The sequence below is a fragment of the Staurois parvus genome, unplaced genomic scaffold, assembly GCF_062004578.1.
Source record: "Staurois parvus isolate SC_StPar_1 unplaced genomic scaffold, SC_StPar_1.0 ptg000154l, whole genome shotgun sequence".
In the NCBI taxonomy this organism is placed as follows: Eukaryota; Metazoa; Chordata; class Amphibia; order Anura; family Ranidae; genus Staurois; species Staurois parvus.
In genome coordinates, this window is record NW_028317950.1 from 4,475,187 (window position 1) to 4,495,050 (window position 19,864).

The 19,864-nt window shown below is 41.7% G+C and overlaps 1 protein-coding gene across 2 annotated transcripts in view; it reads right to left on the bottom strand.

The window, feature by feature from the left end:
- Positions 1 to 12,985: 12,985 nt before the first annotated feature.
- The window catches only part of BCAP31 (B cell receptor associated protein 31), a 77,310-nt gene continuing 70,431 nt past the window's right edge, over positions 12,986 to 19,864 (bottom strand). For both annotated transcript variants that reach the window (XM_089674943.1, XM_089674944.1), the window contains exon 8: positions 12,986 to 16,841. In XM_089674943.1, coding sequence (XP_089531069.1) covers positions 16,803 to 16,841 — 39 coding nt within the window. In that variant the 3' untranslated portion in view covers positions 12,986 to 16,802. The remainder of the gene's footprint in view (positions 16,842 to 19,864) is intronic.

Here is a 19,864-nt window from a genome sequence, read left to right on the forward strand (position 1 = left end):
GAGGCAACTTCCCTTGGGACTTGTGAGTAGTGACTTTAAGTTGATCCCCGAGACCGTGCGCTTGGCTCTGCACTGAGTTCCAATAGTTGCACACTGACGCAAGGTAACCAGATACCCAAAGAATTGCCCGATGGTCTTCAGCTGTGGAGTCTTGGACTGAAGACCACACTACTGCTACTGCTAGGAAAGACTGTCCTCTAAACATGACTGCTTCTGAATGTTTTCAAGTATCCCATGCCAAGCCCCTCTAATTTCTGTTGAAATTCTGTAAGCAAACCACTTTTAAAAGACATCCAGACTAGCCTTTCTCAACCTATGCAACACAGAGGAACCCTTGAAATAACTGTCCGGAGTCAGGAAACAACTCATAATACATTAGTGTGATGATCCCGATCTTTACAGTCGTGGTCATTGGGAAGAATTATCCCTTTACAGATAGCTAAAAAGATCAATGGTGTCGGTGGGAACTTATCTGAGAAGCAGAAAATGCTCAATGAACCCCTAGCAACCTCTGCAGGAACCCTAGAGTTCCATGGAACTCTGATTGAGAAATCCTGCCCTAGACTGTTATTGGAGCTGGTATGAATGGACTATTGCTTGTGTGAATAGGTGGGCTCTGTACTTACTGAGGAAGAACTGGGTAAAGTCAGCGCCCCCTTTGCATGTAGCACTACATGTGGGGGCTTGTCCGGGATTTTAATGTATTGCATGCTGCCGCTGCCTATAGCAACCAACAGAGGACCGAGAGCTGGGGTGTTGCATGAACTGCCCGATATATGTGTGAGTAAGAGAAGACTACTGCTGTGCTTAGTAAGGATGCCCATATTCATTGTTATCTTGATATTTTTGGCTTGAGTTATGCTGAAAGTTAAAGCTTGGCTTTAAAGCATATTTAAACCCCAAAAATGTAATCTGTTGCAATTTCCAATCCTTATATATGGTGGCTGCTTTAGATTTCCATTTTTAGATATTTTACTTTATTTTCACATGATAATTCTGACTAATACAGAATACTGTACTAGGGTGACAACACTCACTTACCGTATCTATAAAAGTGCAATGTTGTCACCCAAGGACAGGAAGTGTGTTGGGACTACAGAGCGCATCCCCCACTTGTCATCTCCATACCAAAGGTGGAAAGTGTTCTGTAGTTCACAGAAAGAACATGGAACAATACTAATAATAGGCAGAACAGGCAGGGAGCACAGAAAGTTTTCTTATTTTTCAGTTTTTTTGCCCTTTATTTTCACATGGTGATCCTACCAGTAACACAATTCCCGTCTTAGGGTGACAACACTCACTTATGAGGACAACAAACTCAAGATAAGATTGCAGAACCCCATCCCTTTCTTTTTCTTCAAACCATAGAGGGGCAGGGTTCTGTAGTCCTATGAGATGGTTGATAACAATTTAACAGGCAACAAGCATAGAAAAATATCAGATCACTTGATTTCTGGCAGGATCAACAAGTTTTTCATACTTATCAAACAACAAATCCCTTTTAATGATACATTTGTTAGGTTTTACATACATTTAAAAAAAATGGTGTACTACCCATGCATGCTGCAACCTCATTCATTCCTATGAGACAGCTGTACTCATGTCAGCCTCTGGTGGCTGCTCAGAGTATTGCATTTCCATAGGAATAAAGGTGCTTTCAGAGGAAGGGAAGGGGATGGGAAAGGGCAAGGACAGGAAAAAGGAAAAAAAGGAAAGGAGAAAGGAAAAAGGAAAGGAAAGGAAAAGGGAAAGAGGAAAGGAAAGGAAAGGAAAGGAAAAAGGAAAGGAAAAGGGTATGGAAAAAGGAAAGAAGGAAAAGGGACCAAGCAAGAGAACAAGGAAGGACAAATAGGAAATGGAAGGAGAGGAAAGGGAATGAAAAGAGGGAAAGGGAAAATGGGAAAAGTGGAAAAGGAAAAATTGGAAAAGGAAAGAATGCAATGGAAAGAGGAAAAGGGAAAGGAGTAAAATGAAAGGGAAAAACTGGAAAAGGAAAGAAAGGAAATGGAAAGAGGAAAAGGGAAAAAGAAAAAAAAGGAAAAATGGGAAAAGGGGAAAGGTGAAAGGAGAAAAAGTAAATGGGAAAAGCAAAGAAGGGAAAAGGGATAAGGGAATGGGAAAGTATTTAGCTGTCTGGCTGGAGTTCATCTTAGTATATTTTAATGCTAGAACTGTCCTAGGAAGTGCCTATGGTATCTTCTGTGAATGCTATCTATACAAAGTATGGTCTCTACAAATAAAAGTACATTTGTGGAAGGAGAACCTTTGGCACAGAGAGCCAGGGGTCTATTTGCACTCGATGCCTTATAAAGCGTGTGATTTCATTTGTTGTGTCACAAGGATCCTGTTATTTCTAGTGTCAGTACAGTCTTCACCTCCGGGACTCTTCCTAGAAGTCGTTCTAATCATAGATCAGCAGGGTCAGTGTCTGTGTCTCCTACACCCATCACACATGGCATCTGGAGGAGTCCACAGCCCCAAGACTCAAATCCGGGGTGTTTTTGATTTACTATTCATTTTTTTACATTTACAGTACGCCTTGTGATGCAAAGTGCCTAAAAAATCATCTTTCATGTTCTTTACAGAAACCTATTAGATTGTCTCTGTCATGTTCCTAGTGCTGTATGCAAAACTGAAAAAAGGCTAATTGGCTGTCTGCTTTACCCAAATTTGCATTAAAAATACATCAACATTAATCTAGAGCAGCAGTCTCCAAACTGCGGCCCTTGACACCTGCAATGGAACATTATTTCTCTCACTGACACCAAGGATGGGGCATTATTCCTCTCACTGACACCAACAATGGGGCACTATTCCTCCCCCTAATACCGAAAAGAGGACACTGTTTACTCCCACTGACACCAAGACATTTTCTACTCCTGCTGGCCACAGCCCGGCCCTCCTAAAGTTTTAAGGACAGTAAACTGGCCCTTTGTTTAGAAAGTTTGGAGACCCCGATCTAGAGGCACACAATTACAATATATTACCCGAGTTTTTTTGGTAACATATAAAAGATGAGGTTTCAGATAGCCAATGGGTCAAGTCTTAAAATCTTGATTGCCCATGAAGCAGTGACAAACTTCAGTTCCCCCACATTTTCCATAGGTCATCATTTTAGAGATAAGTTAGAAATATGGCCCCTAGAATTATTGCTCTTAGTCTGGTATCTTTGACGATATCTAATAAGTTGACTTTACACACAGGTACACCCAACCTGCATGTTTACATTTCTATATGTGTGTACATGGAGACAGGCTATAAAATAATTTTTTTTCAATTGATTTTATTAAACTTTATTTTTTCACTTTAAATTGGAACTTCAGTCTGCCTCTCAGTTGGCTCCTCCCGCCTTTGGTTGCCACCATTATGGCGCATGCACAGGTCTGGCCAGCCTTCAGGTATGGGCAGAGTTCGTCAGTACATCTGCACATGGACAGGTGATTTTCCACGCATGCATACAGACAGGGAGGGTTTCTGACTTTCCTGGTAGCAGTCTTTTCATATGCATGGCAAACCCTGTGCATGCACAGATGGCTGGAGAAGAAAAAAAAATCCATTTGGGAGGGAGTAGGGCAGTACAACACGTCCTTTAAGTTTTAACTTTATTGTTTTCAATTAGGGGGAATGGAATGGAACGAAAGGGAAAATAAAGGAGAGTCGAAGGGGAGATGAAGAAAAAAGGAAAAGGTAAAAAAGAAAGGGAAAAGTGAAGGTAAGATGAAGGGAAGTAAAGGAAAGGGGAAGAAAAAGTGGAAAGGGGAATGGGAAAAGGAAAAAGAGGCAGGGGAAAGAAAAGGAAAAGCGAATGGGAGATAAAGGAAAGGTAAGGAAAGGGAAGGAGAAATGGAAAGTAAAAGGTGAAGGGAATACAGTTTAAAAAAAAAGGAAAAGGAAAAGGTTCCTCTAATATTAAAATGAAGGTACAGTAGACATTTATTATGTTAAGGGCTAAATAAAATCTTCTCGCAGGAGCTAAAAACCAAAAAAGGTTATATACCGTAATGCTGCAATGATAATGAAGGGTTAACCAGGTTTAACATATCTTCTCATTATTTACACTGAAGACATTATAGCTCAGAAAACAATCCAAAGATTCTGCTGATACGGCTATCAGAACTGAAGACCATAAAAGCTGCCATGGGCTGCCTTGTTGGCAGTATAATAATAAATCAGAAAATAGTTACATAATAGGTATATAGTGATCTAACTCTACAGGCGTGGCTCTGTGATTACTTGCTGGACTATGGCCAAAGAAAACACTTGTTGTGACCTTTACTCAATTTCTGCATCCCTTGCCAAAATTCTGCTGCAGAAACATGCACGGTGCTCGGGGACAAACCTTTGACTCTGAAGAGATTGCACAAACCATTAGTAGTACAACATTGATATTGCCACATCACCCCGAATGTTCCCAATCTTGGAAGCTAAGCAGCGTTGTGCCTGGTTAGTACCTGGATGGGAGACTGCCTGGGAATACCAGGTGCTGTAGGCTGAAAGAGAAGGCAAATTTATTAAATACCTTCTTCAGCTCTGTGTATAAAAAGGAGCATAGAGGAGCTCTTGTCCATAATGGGCATGGTATTGACACAGCTCCAGATGATCCACATTGGCTCAAAATTGATATGATCCAAAAGTATTTAGACAGAATAAATGTGAATAAAGCACCTGGACTAGATGGCATACACCCACAGGTCCTTAAAGAATTGAGCTCTGTCATTTCAAAGCCATTGCTTCTATTTTTTTAGGGACCCTATAATGACTGGCATAGTACCACTGGATTAGCGTAAGGCCAATGTGGTGCCAATTTTTAAAAAGGGTTCAAAATGTTTACCAAGTAATTATAGACCTGTTAGTTTAACTTCTATAGTTGGGAAGATACTGGAGAGTTTAATAAAAGACCACAAAGATGAGTTCTTGGTGGAAGAAAATATTTTAAGCAACAGACAGCATGGATTCATGAAAGACAGAAATTGAGGAGATGGTGAGCAAAACCTGGACAAAGGAGTGGCTGTGGACGTGGTATACTTAGACAGAAGGGTGGCAGTGGATGTGGTATACTTGGATTTTGCAAAAGCGTTTGACACAGTTCCCCACACACGGCTATTGTGTAAGGTAAAGTCTACAGGCTTGGAAAAATCTGTATGTAATTGGATAGAAAACTGGCTAAAAGATGGTATTCAGAGAGTAGTGGTTAATGATTCATACTCTGAATGGTCTAGGGTCATCAGTGGTGTACCCCAAGGTTCAGTGTTGGGACCCTTACTTTTTAATATATTTATAAACGATATAGGATCTGGCATTAAAAATCCCATTTCAGTCTTTGCAGATGACACCAAGCTGTGCAGTGGAATAACGTCCTTACAGGATGTCTCCAATTTACAAGGCGACCTCAATGCTCTGTGTAATTGGGCAACTACGTGGCAAATGAGGTTTAATGTTGATAAATATAAGATTATGCACTTGGGGGCTAAGAATATGCATGCATCATACATACTAGGGGGGGTACAACTGGGGGAATCAATGGTGGAGAAGGATCTGGGGGTTCTGGTAGATCACAAGCATAATAATGGCATGCAATGCCAAACTGCGGTTTCTAAAGCGAGCAAAATCCTCTCTTGTATTAATAGGTATAGACTCCAGAGAGAGAGATATCATATTACCCCGGTACAAATCATTAGTAAGACCTCATCTGGAATATGCAGTTCAGTTTTGGGCACCAATTCACAAAAAGAACATTGGGGAACTGGAGAAAGTACAGAGAAGGGCAACTAAACTGATATTAGGCATGGAGGAGCTCAGCAATGAGGAAAGATTAGAGGAACTGAACTTATTCTCTCTTGAGAAGAGGAGATTAAGGGGGGATATGATCTCCATGTATAAATACATCAGTGGTTCATATAGTGAACTCTGTGTAGCATTATTCACCCTGAGGTCATCACAGAGGACAAGGGGGCACTCTTTAAATATCTTTTCCTCCAGATGTAATCTCTAAACACGGAAAGGTTTCTTCACAGTAAGAGCTGTGAAAATGTGGAATAGACTCCCTCAAGAGTTGGTTCTAGCCAGCTCCATGGATTGCTTTAAAAAAGGCCTGGATTATTTTAGATACACAGAATATAACTGGATACTAACATTTATAGGTAAAGTTGATCCAGGGAATATCTGATTGCCTCTCGGGAGATCAGGAAGGAATTTTTTTCCCTGCAGGAGCAAATTGGATAATGCTTTGCTGGTTTTTTTTGCCTTCCTCTGGATCGACTGTGGGTAAAGGGTTATAACCTTTTTTTTTTTAATGGTTGAACTGGATGGACTTTTGTCTTTTTTCAGCCAGACTAACTAACTATTGATAGGCCTCTTGCACATGGATGTCTAAAGGCTGCAAAGTCGTCTATGAGAAAATGCATTACCCAATAAAATATATATTTGTAGGGAATGTATGCCATTAATATATTTATTTGAGATTATTATGACATGTGGACAAGAGTATGTATTTACAAGATCATCTCCTGTTTCTCAAAAGAACTGGTCTTTCCTGTTAGTGCCTTCACTAGTATGCTAAATCCAAATGTTTTTTTTTTTTTTAGTCCGTGGAGGTGCGAAAAAATGAAAAACCCATAAGTGAACAAAAAACGTGCAAGTGCAAAACACAAACACAAAAAAGTGCACTTAGGGGCGTGCTTTAGTCCTTCCCCCGAAGGCAAGGCTCCTGACAGGGACTGAGGTTTCCACATGGTCCACCTGGCCACAAGGCCTGGCGGACCCCATACCTTGTGGCTAGCCGAAGCCGACCACCAAGTACTAGGTCAGGGGGCTCTCCCGAAAAGAGACCCCCCCAGGAACAGGGGAGGGAGAAACCAAAAGGCCACACATCCTCCCCCTAGACTTCAGGGTAGGCCCAAGGACCCACCCCCTACCGTCCGTGAGAAAAGAAAAACACACACATAAGTGAAAGGTGACAAAAACGTGGGTGAATAATAAATAAATTAAAAAGTGGCCATGCAATTTTGCACTGAGGCCTGTAGCATAAAAATTGCATAGCCCTAAAAGGCATAGTGCAGAAGTAGTGTTTTAGAACAGTGACCATGTGCACTTTTCACATGTGGGATCCCACCCACATGTGCTACTAAGAGCACCTCTGAGGTGACCACTCAGGGGGCACTGATCCACGGACTCTCTGCCTCCCCGGGCCTTGGCAAGACAAGGTAGATCCATTCGAATCAGGAGGAACTGGGCCCCTCTGGTATTCCCGGGGAAATTACTCCCAGGTCCCAACTGCCTGTGGGCGCCTCGGTTTCTGTTCCAGCCGGTACTAGCCTTCAGAGCTCCCATCATACTAGCAGGGGTACCATACAGCCAACCATCCTCGCAAAGAAGCAAGAATGACAGCGGAGCACCCCTACTGGACACTGATAAGAACAGATACTACACTTGATCTTAGCCAAAAGTAAATCCAAATGTTACATATCATGAATAAGATTGCCCCTTTGTTGTCAGGGGGGCTGGTGAATAGGTGGAGGCTAGTTAATAGACCAGTGCGTCTCCATGGTTCACATGGCTTTGGTGTGCTTAACTGGCCATCGGGAGTCAAGAGGTCTGGGTGTGATGGCTGATAGATAACGTATACTTGCAAGAAGTGCCATGACACCAAATAGTAAGGACAGATTTTCATCATGGATAGTCATCACATCAAAAGGGGCTTGAGTTCCATTCAATCACTTTCATTAGAAAGATAGGATTGTGCTGTTTGGACCAGATCAGAGATTTCTCAATGATAGTGAATGGAAGGAACTAGTGAAAGAATAGAAGAGAGACCTGATTGGAAGGACTTGAGGTGTGGGGAGAGGTGATGGAGAAACTCCTTGGGGGACAATTGGATGTCAGGAACAATGAGGGGCCTAAGAAATCAGCTATTGTTCAATCCCCTCGGTAGTAATGCAATAGATATGCTTGTGAACTAGTAATCTATTCAGTTGATGATTGTTTGAATATTGTCTTGGGTTCTATAAGTATTGGCCTATAGCAGGGGTCTTCAAACTTTCTGATCAACTGACCAGTTTACTGTCCTTCAAACTTTAGGGGAGCCGAACTGTGACCAGTGGGAACAGAAAATGTCCTGGCTTCAGTGAGAATAAGCAATGTCCCCTCATTGGCACAGTGTTGTGAAAAAGTATTTATCCCCTTTCTGATTAAATTTTTTTTTTGCACATTTGTCACTCTTAAATGATTCAGATCATCTAACAAATTTTAATACTACAAAAAGATAACCGTTGTAAATACAAAATACTTTTTTTAATGATTCAATGATTTAATAAATTCATTTATTAAAGGAAAAAAAAGCTGTCCAAACCTGCCTGGCTCCATGTGAAAAAGTAATTGCCCCTAAACCTAATAACTGGTTGTGCCACCCTTGGCGGCAACAGCTGCAATCAAGTGTTTGCGATAACTGGTAATGAGTCTTTCACATCGCTCTGGAGGAATTTTTGTCCACTCTTCTTTGCAAAATTGTTTTAATTCAGCCACATTGGAGGGTTTTCGAGCATGAATGACCTGTTTAGGCTCATGCCATAGCATCTCAACTGGATTAAAGTCCAGACTTTGTCTAGGCCACTCCAAACCCTTAATGTTATTTTTTTGAGCCATTCAGAGGTGGACTTGCTGGTGTGTTTCGGATCATTGTCCTGCTGCATAACCCAAGTGCACTTTAAGGTCACAAACTGATAGCCGGATATTCTCCTTCAGAAATTTCTGGTAGATCCCCACCCCAGCCGATCACACTACCACCACCATGTTTGGCTGTTGGTATAATGTTCCTTTTAATAAATGCTATGTTAGTTTTACTCCAGATGTAATGGGACACACACCTTTCCAAAAGTTCAACTTTTATCTCATCAATCCACAGAATATTTGCCCAAAGGTTTTGGGAATAATCAAGATGTTTTTTGGCAAATGTGAGACAAGCCTTTGTATTCTTTCTGGTCAGCAGTGGCTTTTGACTTAGAACTCTCCCATGGAGGCCATTTCTGCTCAGTCTTTTTCTTATTATTGAATCATGAACAATGAAGTGAGGCCTGGAGTTCTTTAGATGTTGTTCTGGTTTTTTTTTTATGATCTCCTACGAGTCGTCGTGCTCTTGGAGTAATTTTGGCAGGCTGTCCACTCCTAGAAAGGTTCTCCACCATTCCAAGTTTTCTCCATTTGTAGATAATGGCTCTCACCGTGGTTTGTTGGAGTTCCAAAGCCTTATAAATGTTTTTGTATCCCTTTCCAGACTGATACATGCCAACTAGTATGTTTCTCATCTATTCTTGAATTTTTTTAGGTCGCAGCATGATGTGTTGCTTTTTTAGATCTTTTAGCTGCTTCACCTTATCAGACAGCTTCTATTTAGACAATTTCTTGATTTAACAGTTCTGGCAGTAATCAGTCCTGGTTTTGGCATGAGGAATTTAGCTCAGCTTTCTGAAAAATGTGGTTAGTCACAGTTCATTCATGATTTAGGAGGATATGGAGGGGGGGGAAGGTATGGCAATTACTTTTTCACATAGGGCCAGGCAGGTTTGGTTCCCCTGAAAAAGGAAATAATCATTTTCTGATTACTCGGATTATCTTTGTGTGATATTAAAATTTGATGATCTGAATCATTTAAGTGCCAGAAAAAAAAAAAATCAGGAAGGGGGCAATTACTTTTTCAATTTCGTGTATTAGTGCCCCATTGTTGATGACAGTAGGAGGAATAGTGCCTAGCCATTGGTGTAAGTTGAAGGCATAGTGCCCCATCATTGGTCTCAGTGGAAGGAATAGTGCCACACCATTGAGATTAGTTGGAGGCATAGTGCCCTATCATTGCTGTCAGTGGAAGGAATAGCGCCCCGTCATTGGTGTCACTGGAAGGAATAGCGCCCCGCATTGGTGTCAATGGGAGGAATAGTGCCCCGTAATTGGTGTCAATGGGAGGAATAGTGCCCTGTCTCTGGTGTCAGTGGATGGAATAGTTCCCCAAGGACCAGATTAAGGCAAGCGAAAGGCCACATTCTACTCCCGGGCCGCAGTTTGGAGAGTACTGGTCTTTTGGGTTAACTATCCACTCTAATGTTCAAATTTAGAGTGGATAACAGGCATTGACCAAGGCTTGTTAGTACCTTTTGCTATATAACATACATTTTGATGTGCTGCCACTGACTTCTATGGGCCTCCCAAACCATTAAACTCAGAAGAATATGGATGTGTTGTGTTTTTTTTTATTTTTTTTTAAACGCTCTGCAGTGCCAAAAAAGGAACCAGCACTATTTTAATTATGAGGAAGTTGAACACACTTGTTTTAGTACATTGCAATGCGTGCTTAAAAACAGCATTCTAAATGAGCCCTAAATGGTCCAGAATCAGGCCTGCTTAAAAAAAAAAGAGCTCATGTGAGTAAAAGGGTGTTTTGGGCCTTAATGTGAAAAACCTTCTACTTGAACCTATGCTTGGGGGTCTGTAAAGTTCAGGTGATTTCCTGATGTTCTCAACTCGCTAATGCCTCCACCAAAAAAGCCCTTGGGATTACAAGTGAGGTGCACGTTTTAGAATGACCTTGTTCCCTGGTCTCACCTACTCAATATTGCAAATTAATGCTGGTCAAGTCTTGTAATCGCACTGCCTGCCAAATGCAATAGCATGGATCATTTTTGCTGGGGCATATTCACACCCCCGCCTGCTGCTCAACTGTGCATTTTACTGCCTTCAAACCACAAGTGTAAACAAGACCTTATAGACTTTTCCACAAAAGTGGAACCTATTATTGTTCATAGACTGCTGTCTACAGTTTAATGAAAGGGAAGAAAATAAGGGAGCGGCTAGTTCTAACTTGGTTAGGTTCTGGTTCCCGATACTGACTTTACTACCTGGAGAACCAGTGAACTGGCTTGCAGGGCAGGGACTCAACACTCTGCTGTCTACATTGCTTGCTTCAGATTAGTGTCTCCTATCAACATCTACATATTTTGTTTTTCATAACAAATATACCTTACCCACTTCAATACCAGGCCTTTTCACCCCCTGCCTGCCCAGGACCATTTTCAGCTTTCAGCGCGGTCTCACTTTGAGTTACAATTGTGCAGTTACTGCAACACTGTACCCATATGAAATTTTTTTTTTTTTTTACACAAATAGAGTTTTCTTTTGATGGTATTTAATCACCACTGGCTTTTTTTTGTTTTTTTGCTAAACAAACCAACAATAATTATAATTTTTTTGGGGACAAATAGAGCTTTTTTTTTGGTGGTATTTAACCAAAAAAAGACCAAAAATGTTGAAAAGTAAAAAAGCACATTTTCTTATAAAATTTTTCAAATAAGTAATTTTTCTTCTTTTTCTGATGTGTGCTGATGAGGCTGCACTGATAATCAGTACTCTGATTATGAGTGTAAACCAGGGCTTGAAATTTCCACTCGCCTGCTCACCAATGGCAAGTGGAAATTATGGTGGGGGCGAGTGTGTCCCCCAAGGCCGTCTTGCTGAGCAGGCTCGGAGCTCAGGCCGGATCTGTCATTGGCACTGAGAGCCATCAGACTGCTCAATAGCTGAGCGCAGTGAAAGCAAAGCAAGGAGTGTGTGCTGTGCTCTCTGCCTCCCCCTAGAGTGCAGTACCTGGATCTGTGAGTGAACAACGAAGTACTGCAACTTTTTATGGGAGGGGGGGGGGGCGTGTGTGTGTTTGTCTGCGTATGCATGTACATGTGTGTGTGTATGTACGTGTGTATCTGTACATGTGTCTGCGTGTATGTACATGTCTGTGTGTGTGTATTTCTGTGTATGTACATGTATCTGTATGTATGCGTGTCTGTATGTGTGTACACATTTCTGTGTGTGTATGTGTGTGTGTGTGTACAGGTGTCTCCGCTTGTGTGTGTTTGTTGGTGTCGAGTAACTCTAAGGCCTGGCTAGTAGCTCCGGACTTGAAATTTTAAGCCCTGGTAAACAATGTACTCATTGTGCCGTCAGACTTGCCAGTTATCAGCTCTGCTTTCCTCACACAGACAGCATTTGAGGAAAGAAATACAGATAACCGGCAAGTCCGTTAACATGTGACCAGCTGTGACTGGATACAGCTGATCACATGATAAAGGGCCACTGTGATTGGCTCTTAACCATGATCTGTGATCAGCTGTATCCAAAAGGAGACAGTGATTACATAGCGTGCCTCAGGGGGTTCTTGGGAGACTCGTAAGTGGGAGAACATCCTCTCAGAATTGGAGAGCCGTCTTTCATCTATAGCGTGGTAGGGAAGTAGTTAAAGATCCAGGATCCACAACCATTATGTTGAGCCTTGGCTTACTACATACATAGTAGGGTATGACACAGAACAAGGATGGAGTCTGAAGTCATGCCTGCATACTTGACTCTCTAGGTACACAACAGGGGGCACTGGATTCAGATTTTCTAAGGATCACTCAAATAGCCACTGGGCACACAGACTCTGGTTCAGCAGCACTCCACAAAACAGGGACAGGGAAAGGGGTCAGAATTGAGAATCCACAAATAAAAAAATACAATAAGAGCACCAAACAAATGTAAAAAAAGTCCAAGGTAATGTAATCAAAAAACTGATTCATAGAATAAAATGCATTTCAAGGGTTAAATACACTCCCCCTTCATCAGGAGTACAAAACAAATACAAAGGTCATGAATCTGAAAAGGTCATAAACAGTCATATACCCTTTGACAAACACGCACACATATATGTGTATATATAGAATTAAAAAAATATATATTTTATTTATTTTAATTCTTTTTTTTTTTTACTCATATATTTGTTTTTATATTTATGACCCCGGAAATGCCTTCGATTTACTGTGTTAAGAATTAATAAAAATTACCCTGGACTCTTGTAGGTCTGTTTGGCATTCTCAATGGAATGTAGGTCACTAGGAGTAGAAGGCAAGTTCAAAGATGAGCAACCTGGATCTAGCATCTGTAAAAATGAAAAAGGACAATGACTCAGAACGGTTTTTAAACCTTAAATTTATTAACGCCCCCCAAAAATAAAGAAGAGATAGTATTATACAAGCGCAGGATATATGATACCAAAACTCATCTGGAAAGTCCCCTTACTAAACTAAGGCCGGCCATACATGGGTCGAAATTCGGCCGATTTTTCGTCTGAAAATCCGACCTAAGAAAAATCGGCCAATTTTCACTCTGTTAGTGGGTCAATGGCACCGGCCGATTTTCATGGTTCGTCCCCTTTTCGGTAATCAGGCATGTTGGAAAATTCGTGAAAAACAACCGATTTTCGACTCAATGATGGTCAAATCATACGATCGTTTTTCCAAAAAGAACATGCACATGAGCCTTGACCTGGAAGAAACAGAAGTTTTGCCTGTTATATGGGGTGAACTTTATGACTTGGTCGGCCGATTATCAAAATCATTGATGGCACCATCGGATTACCGAGTGAACAACGTTTTCAACTTTCGGACTAAAAATCGTTCAGAATTCGAACCATGTATGGCCTGCATAAATAACCTTACAGTTTACCTAATCTCAGGAACAATGTCAATGTAAACTTTTGCAGTTTTTTGGTCCTTAGACATGTTGGCTGCATTTGTTTCCTTCTTTCAAGAACATTTTCTGCAAGTACAAACAAACGAAAAAAAAAAACCCTGTTGATCCTGACAGAAATATAGAGGGGAATTTACTAAAACTGCAGCGTGCAAAATCTGCTGAAGCTCTGCATAGAAACCAATCAGCTTCCGGGTTTTATTGTCAAAGATTAACTGAACAAGCTGAAGTTAGAATATGGTGAAGCTGTGCATGGTAGCCAATAAGCTTCTGAGTACACCAGGTTTAGTAAATCTCCCCCGTAGTGTCCATCTAACTGCCTGTGTGCTGAACTGAAATCTCAAGCGATCTTATGTATGGCAGGGGTTGGGGAAATCTAACCCTCTGTGCAGGCACACCACTTGTACATAGGGTCACCAGACATTCTCATGTAATGGAGATGAACAGAAGACATGTTAGAACAGCCTAAGACCCTGATTCTCCATAGACAGCAGTGAGTGAGCGTTGCCACCCTAGACAGGATATGTATTACTGGCAGCATCACCAGGTAAAAATAAAGAAAAGCCTGGAAAATGAAAACTAATGCAGCCGTCACATCTAAGGACCGGTACGATGTAATATATTATCTCCTGTTTTTGGGTTTAGATAAGCTTTATAATTCAAAACACCTCTGCCACGCTGTACAGCCAGGAAGGAGAAACTGCAGCTTCATGCCCCGGCTTTGCAACTTGCTCACTGGATGAAACGTGTTGATATAGATCCACTACACATTGAGAAAGCAACTGACACAAGGAGCTACAAAACAGCAGCAGTAGCATCTCAAATACAGGCATACATATGGCAGGAGTCTTTGAATCCTAACACTGGCTGAACAGAATTACAGATCACATTTTTGTTTTTGCACTCTGTATTTAGCAATCTACCTGGAGTCCTCCTTTGGGCGTAGCCTGTGCGAGGTGGGAAGTGTAGCTGGCATGCTGGCTGGGTTGTTAGTACTCTGCCAAATAGTTTGCTCCTCCTCGGCATCCATCAGCTCCACTGAGCGCCCAAGTGAATTCAGCTTTTTGGTTTAACCCCCTTGCCCTCCTGAGGATTCCCCCCCCCCCCTTCCTGACCAGGCCATTTTTTGCGATACGGCGCTGCGTTATTTGCAACGTTGCACCCAAATTAAATTTACGTCCTTTTTTCCCACAAATAGAGCTTTCTTTTGGTGGTATTTGATCGCCTGCATGTTTATTTTTTGTGCTATATTAAAAAAAAAAAAAAAAAACCCCAACAATTTTGAGAAAAAAAAAAAACAGTATTTTTGACTTTTTGCTATTAAACATGTCCTGTAAAAAAAAAAAAAATCTATTTCGTCATAAATTTAGGCCAAAATGTATTCTGCTCCATGTATTTGCTAAAAAAAAAAATCCCAATACGTGTAAATTAATTGGTTAGCATTTACAAATGGTGGTATATATACTGGAATTTTTAATTTTTTTTTTACTAGTAATGGCGGTGATCAGCGACTTATAGCGGGACTGCGGCAGGCATTCTGACACTAGAGGGAACTGACTTTGTGTCACTGACATCCCCAGTGACACCAATACAGTGATCACTGCTAATTATTATTATTATTATACAGGACTTATATAGCGCCGACAGGTTGCTCAGCGCTTTACATTATGGAGGGAGACAGTACGGTAACCATACAGTTCAATACAAGAGGGATTGGAGGGCCCTGCTCCTTGGAGCTTACAATCTAGGAGATAAAAAGAACTGACACTGTACTAACGGCACTGGGCAGGAAAGGGTTAACATGTGGGGCGATCAATGGGTTTACTGTGTGTGCTTTCACTATGTGGGCTGTGCATGTGCTTTCCACTGTAAGCACACTGCTTTATATGGCTCTATGCAAAGCCATACAAAGTAGTGTGCAGGAGCTGACAGGGGAAAGATCTGTGTTGTTCATACACCGGTCTCTCCCCCGTCGGTAATACTCGGCGATCACCGGGTGCCAGCAAGGAATCAGCAGCCGGGACCTGGTGATTGACAGTCCAGGCTGCGAATGGCGGCGCAGGTAGGATATGCACGCACCCCTACCCAGAACTGAAAAATCAGGTGATTTTGCACACCCATGCTGCCCTGTAGCAGTATATCTGCTATAGGGCGGAGCGTAAGCGGTTAATATGTATCTAAACTCCAAAACATAAGAGGTATAAAGATATGTTGCAGCTTGCAAGTCCTTAGATGTGGTGGCTGCATTAGTTTTCATTTTGTTAATTTTACTTGGTGTCCCTGCCAATAACACACTTCCTGTCACAGGGTGACAACACTGACTGGCTGCACTGTACCTGTGAAGCTGTGTTGTCACCCTAGTAAGGGACTACATAGCATCTATTCCTTTTCTCCTCTCCATTACATAGATGGAGGTGTTTTGCAGCCAACAGAAAACAATGTAACTGATCAAGAGTATGGCACTAGTAGTTATCAGCTAACAAGTTGTCTGGCAGGATCAACAGGGTTGTTTTGTTTTTTTTTAACTTTTGAACAGATATAAAAAAAATAAAAGCTTTCAATGGTATATTTAACAGACCAAAAGAGAACAAGTAAGAGCAGTTTATTGTTAGGGCTTACATACCCTTTAATACATGAGTGCTTGGTGGAGTTAGGACCATGCCCCCAGCACCCTGTATACACAGTGGAAAATTACAACCAGCACAACAACACCTGGAATGCCGGAGATAAAAATTAACTTTTACCACCAATATGGCAGGAAGATCACATTCTGTACCTTTATTATGTAAGTTAACAGTTACATTCATTAGAAAGGCTTTCAAATAATGCAAACCAGAAATAGAAAAGAAACAGGGGAGAGGGGTGCCAACAACCTGGAAAACAGTATAAAAGAAACAAAGAATCAAGCATCCCATTGGCTGAACACATGTGAAACACACACGGTGTGGTCTGTACAGTATTACGTTTTGGTGGTTCCCCATTGATCAGTGTATGAATCCTTCCTGCCCCAACAGAAGAATGAGGAGAAATGACCGCGGTAAATATGTTGTAGAATTTATATGAAGGTTGTAACTGTGAATCGAGAAAACTGGAGTGAGAAAAAAAGCCAGCAATAGAGCAGCTTAGTAATTGGACTAAATTGAGTACAATGGATGATGCGGAGAAGTCACACGATACTGTGCGTAGACTGCCATGGAAATGGCAAAATATCCAGATGGAGCCTGCTCAGGGAGAACACCTTGACAGCCAGAGCAATGTTTTCACTCCTCCTTCTTATCCTTTGGTGCTTCTTTCTGAGCCTGTGTGGAAAAAAAAGATAAAATGAAGAAAAAATAAATAATACCATAGCACAGCCTTTCTTAACCAAGGTTCCCTCCAGAGCTCCAAGATTCCCTCCGGAGACCTAAAGGTTTCTCCAGGGAGCTAATGATTCCTTCAGAGACTTAAAGGTTCCTCCAGAGACCTAATGGTTCCTCCATAGAATTAAAGGTTCCTCCCGGAAATTAAAGGTTCTTTCAGACAACTAAAGGTTCTTCCAGAGACCTAATGGTTCCTACAGATAATTAAATGTTCCTCCAGACAATGAAAGATTCCTCCAGAGACCTAATGGTTCCTACAGATAATTAAATGTTCCTCCAGACAATGAAAGGTTCCTCCAGAGACCTAAAGCAGGAGTGCTCAACCTGGGGCCCTCTAGGTGTTTTGGAACTACAAGTTCCATGAGGCATTGCAAGGCTGACAGTTACAAGCATGGCTCCCAAAGGCAGAGGTCTGATGGGACTCTTAGTTCTGCAACAGCTGCAGGGCCACAGGTTGAGCACTCATGACCCTAAGCTTCCTCCAGAGGCCCAAAGCTTCCTCCAGAGGTTACTTGGGATTCCTTGAGCTGTGGTTGCTTGACCTTGCATGTGATGGTACCTGGATAGTTCAGAGGGCAAAGCCAGCAATAGGATGCCAATGATCTTTTTAGTTGTCTGTAGGGGGGGCATTCTTTCCCCTGACCATCAATATCAGGGCATTTTCCCAAGGATACATTTTTTCAGCAGGCATTCACTGAGGCCTGAAAATTATTTTAAGGGTCCGTCTGCTGTAAATGGGTTGAATAAGACTGACATATTGCATAAAAATTGCTAAAGAAGCCATTTTGTAATTTAAAGAGTAACTCCACTTTTGTTGAGAACAAACATGTACGTTGCAGGGATTTTAACAAACCTTGTTGCAGATTCCTACCGTTTGTTATTCTGTAGAAATAGCGGTTTGTCTATGTCCATGTAGAGTGAATGTTATTGGGAGTGGTTTTATAATTATCAATCACCTGCTGCACCTACAGGTCTCTAGTGAGGAAAGTGGCAGGGTCTGCATCCCTTTAGACGTGATCTCTCTTTCAGAGTATCTCACCAAAATAAAATGACATTTTTGTTGCAGGGGATACCTGAAATTGGACTAGTATCTTCTGGGAAAATCAATAAGCCAATCATACAAGCAGGAAATTATGTTTCTGGGGGTGTTCTATACAGCATCTGTGCACAGAACACCTGCAGGCAGCCATATTGCATTTTTACAGAAATTGACAGCACTGCAAATTGAAAAGGAAAGGGAATTTTTGCATAACATTCAATTACAATATGACTTGTGTGGCAATTATATATGTGATATTACTTTATTTGCTAATTTGTTTCCCCCCACAAAGGTGGAGTTACCCTTTAAAATGGAAAGGTAATTTTCAATAATTTTAATCTGCAGCTGCTATAATTTTCTAAAATGGCCTGTTTTAAGACTTCTGTACACCACTGGGGTGTGGAATGCCCCCAGAAAAATCATTACCTGCTTGTGTGACAGGCTCATAGATAGAAGTCTGAGATGAGTAACGGTATATGCATCAACTGCAATAGGAATTTCACTTTTGGCGGCATACTTGTATTTGAAATGTTCGTCCATTTTCTAATGTATAATGGGGACAAACGGACGATCGCTTTCCCGACTGACAGGAAAAACTATAAGGATAGAACATTTTCCTAATGTCTTAGAAAAATTGTAATTACTGTAATACACATGTGCTATGAAGAATTTAGCCCTGATGTCTCCTGCTTGTGTTAATCACATGGGGGGATTATTAGCTCCTTGTGACAGCAATAAAGTTAAATTTAACCACTTGCCTACTGACCAGGTCAATTATCAGCTTTTAGCACACTGGATGACAATTGCACGGTCATGCAATACTGCACCCATAGGAAGTTTTTATCATTTTTTTGGGGGGGGGGGGGGGTCAAATATAGCTTTCATTTGGTGGTATTTAACCAAAAAAAGACCAAAAATGTTGAAAAAGTAAAAGAAAACAAAAAAAAAACCCAAGCACGTTTCTTTGTTTCTGTTATAAAATTTTGCAAAGAAGTAATTTTTCTTCACTGATGTGCGCTGATGAGGCTACACTGATGGGCACTCATAGATGGCACTAACAGGCTGCACTGATGGCAATCATAGACTGCACTAATAGGCTGCACTAACATGCTGCACTGATGGGCACTCAGACTGCACTAAGGCTGCACTAATGGGCACTCATAGACGGTAGTAACAGGCTGCACTGATGGACACTCAGACTGCACTGATGGGCAATCATAGACTGCACTGATGGGCACTCAGACTGCACTAACAGGCTGCACTGATGGACACTCAGACTGCACTAACAGGCACTCAGACTGCATTAATAGGCTGCACTAATGGGCACTCATAGACGGCACTAACAGGCTGCACTGATGGACACTCAGACTGCATTAATAGGCTGCACTAACATGCTGCACTGATGGGCACTCATAGACTGCACTAATGGGCACTCATAGACGGCACTAACAGGCTGCACTGATGGACACTCAGACTGCACTGATGGGCAATCATAGACTGCACTGATGGGCAATGATTACCAGGGCACTGATATTCAGTGAAAACGATGTCCTGCTAGGCTTGCCGGTTAACAGCTCTCCTTTCTTCCCACAGACACAGTGGGGGAGGAAAGGAAAGGCAGATAACCAGCAATCTGTTTACATGTGATCAGCTGTGCTTGGTATCAGCTTATCACATGGTAAAGAATGGCTATGATTGGCCCTTTACCCCAATCTGTGATCAGCTGTGTCCAAAGGACACAGTGGGCATAGTGCGCGCCCGATGCGTGCCACAGGAAGTGTGCAGGGGGTGGGGTTCTGAAAGGACGTCTACTGACACCCTCCCAGAACTGGATGACCGTGCTGTAGCCGTCTTTACCAGATTTGTGGAGTGCACGACTAATAGTTGTTCTGTGGACAGATTCTCCCACCTGAGCTGTGGATCT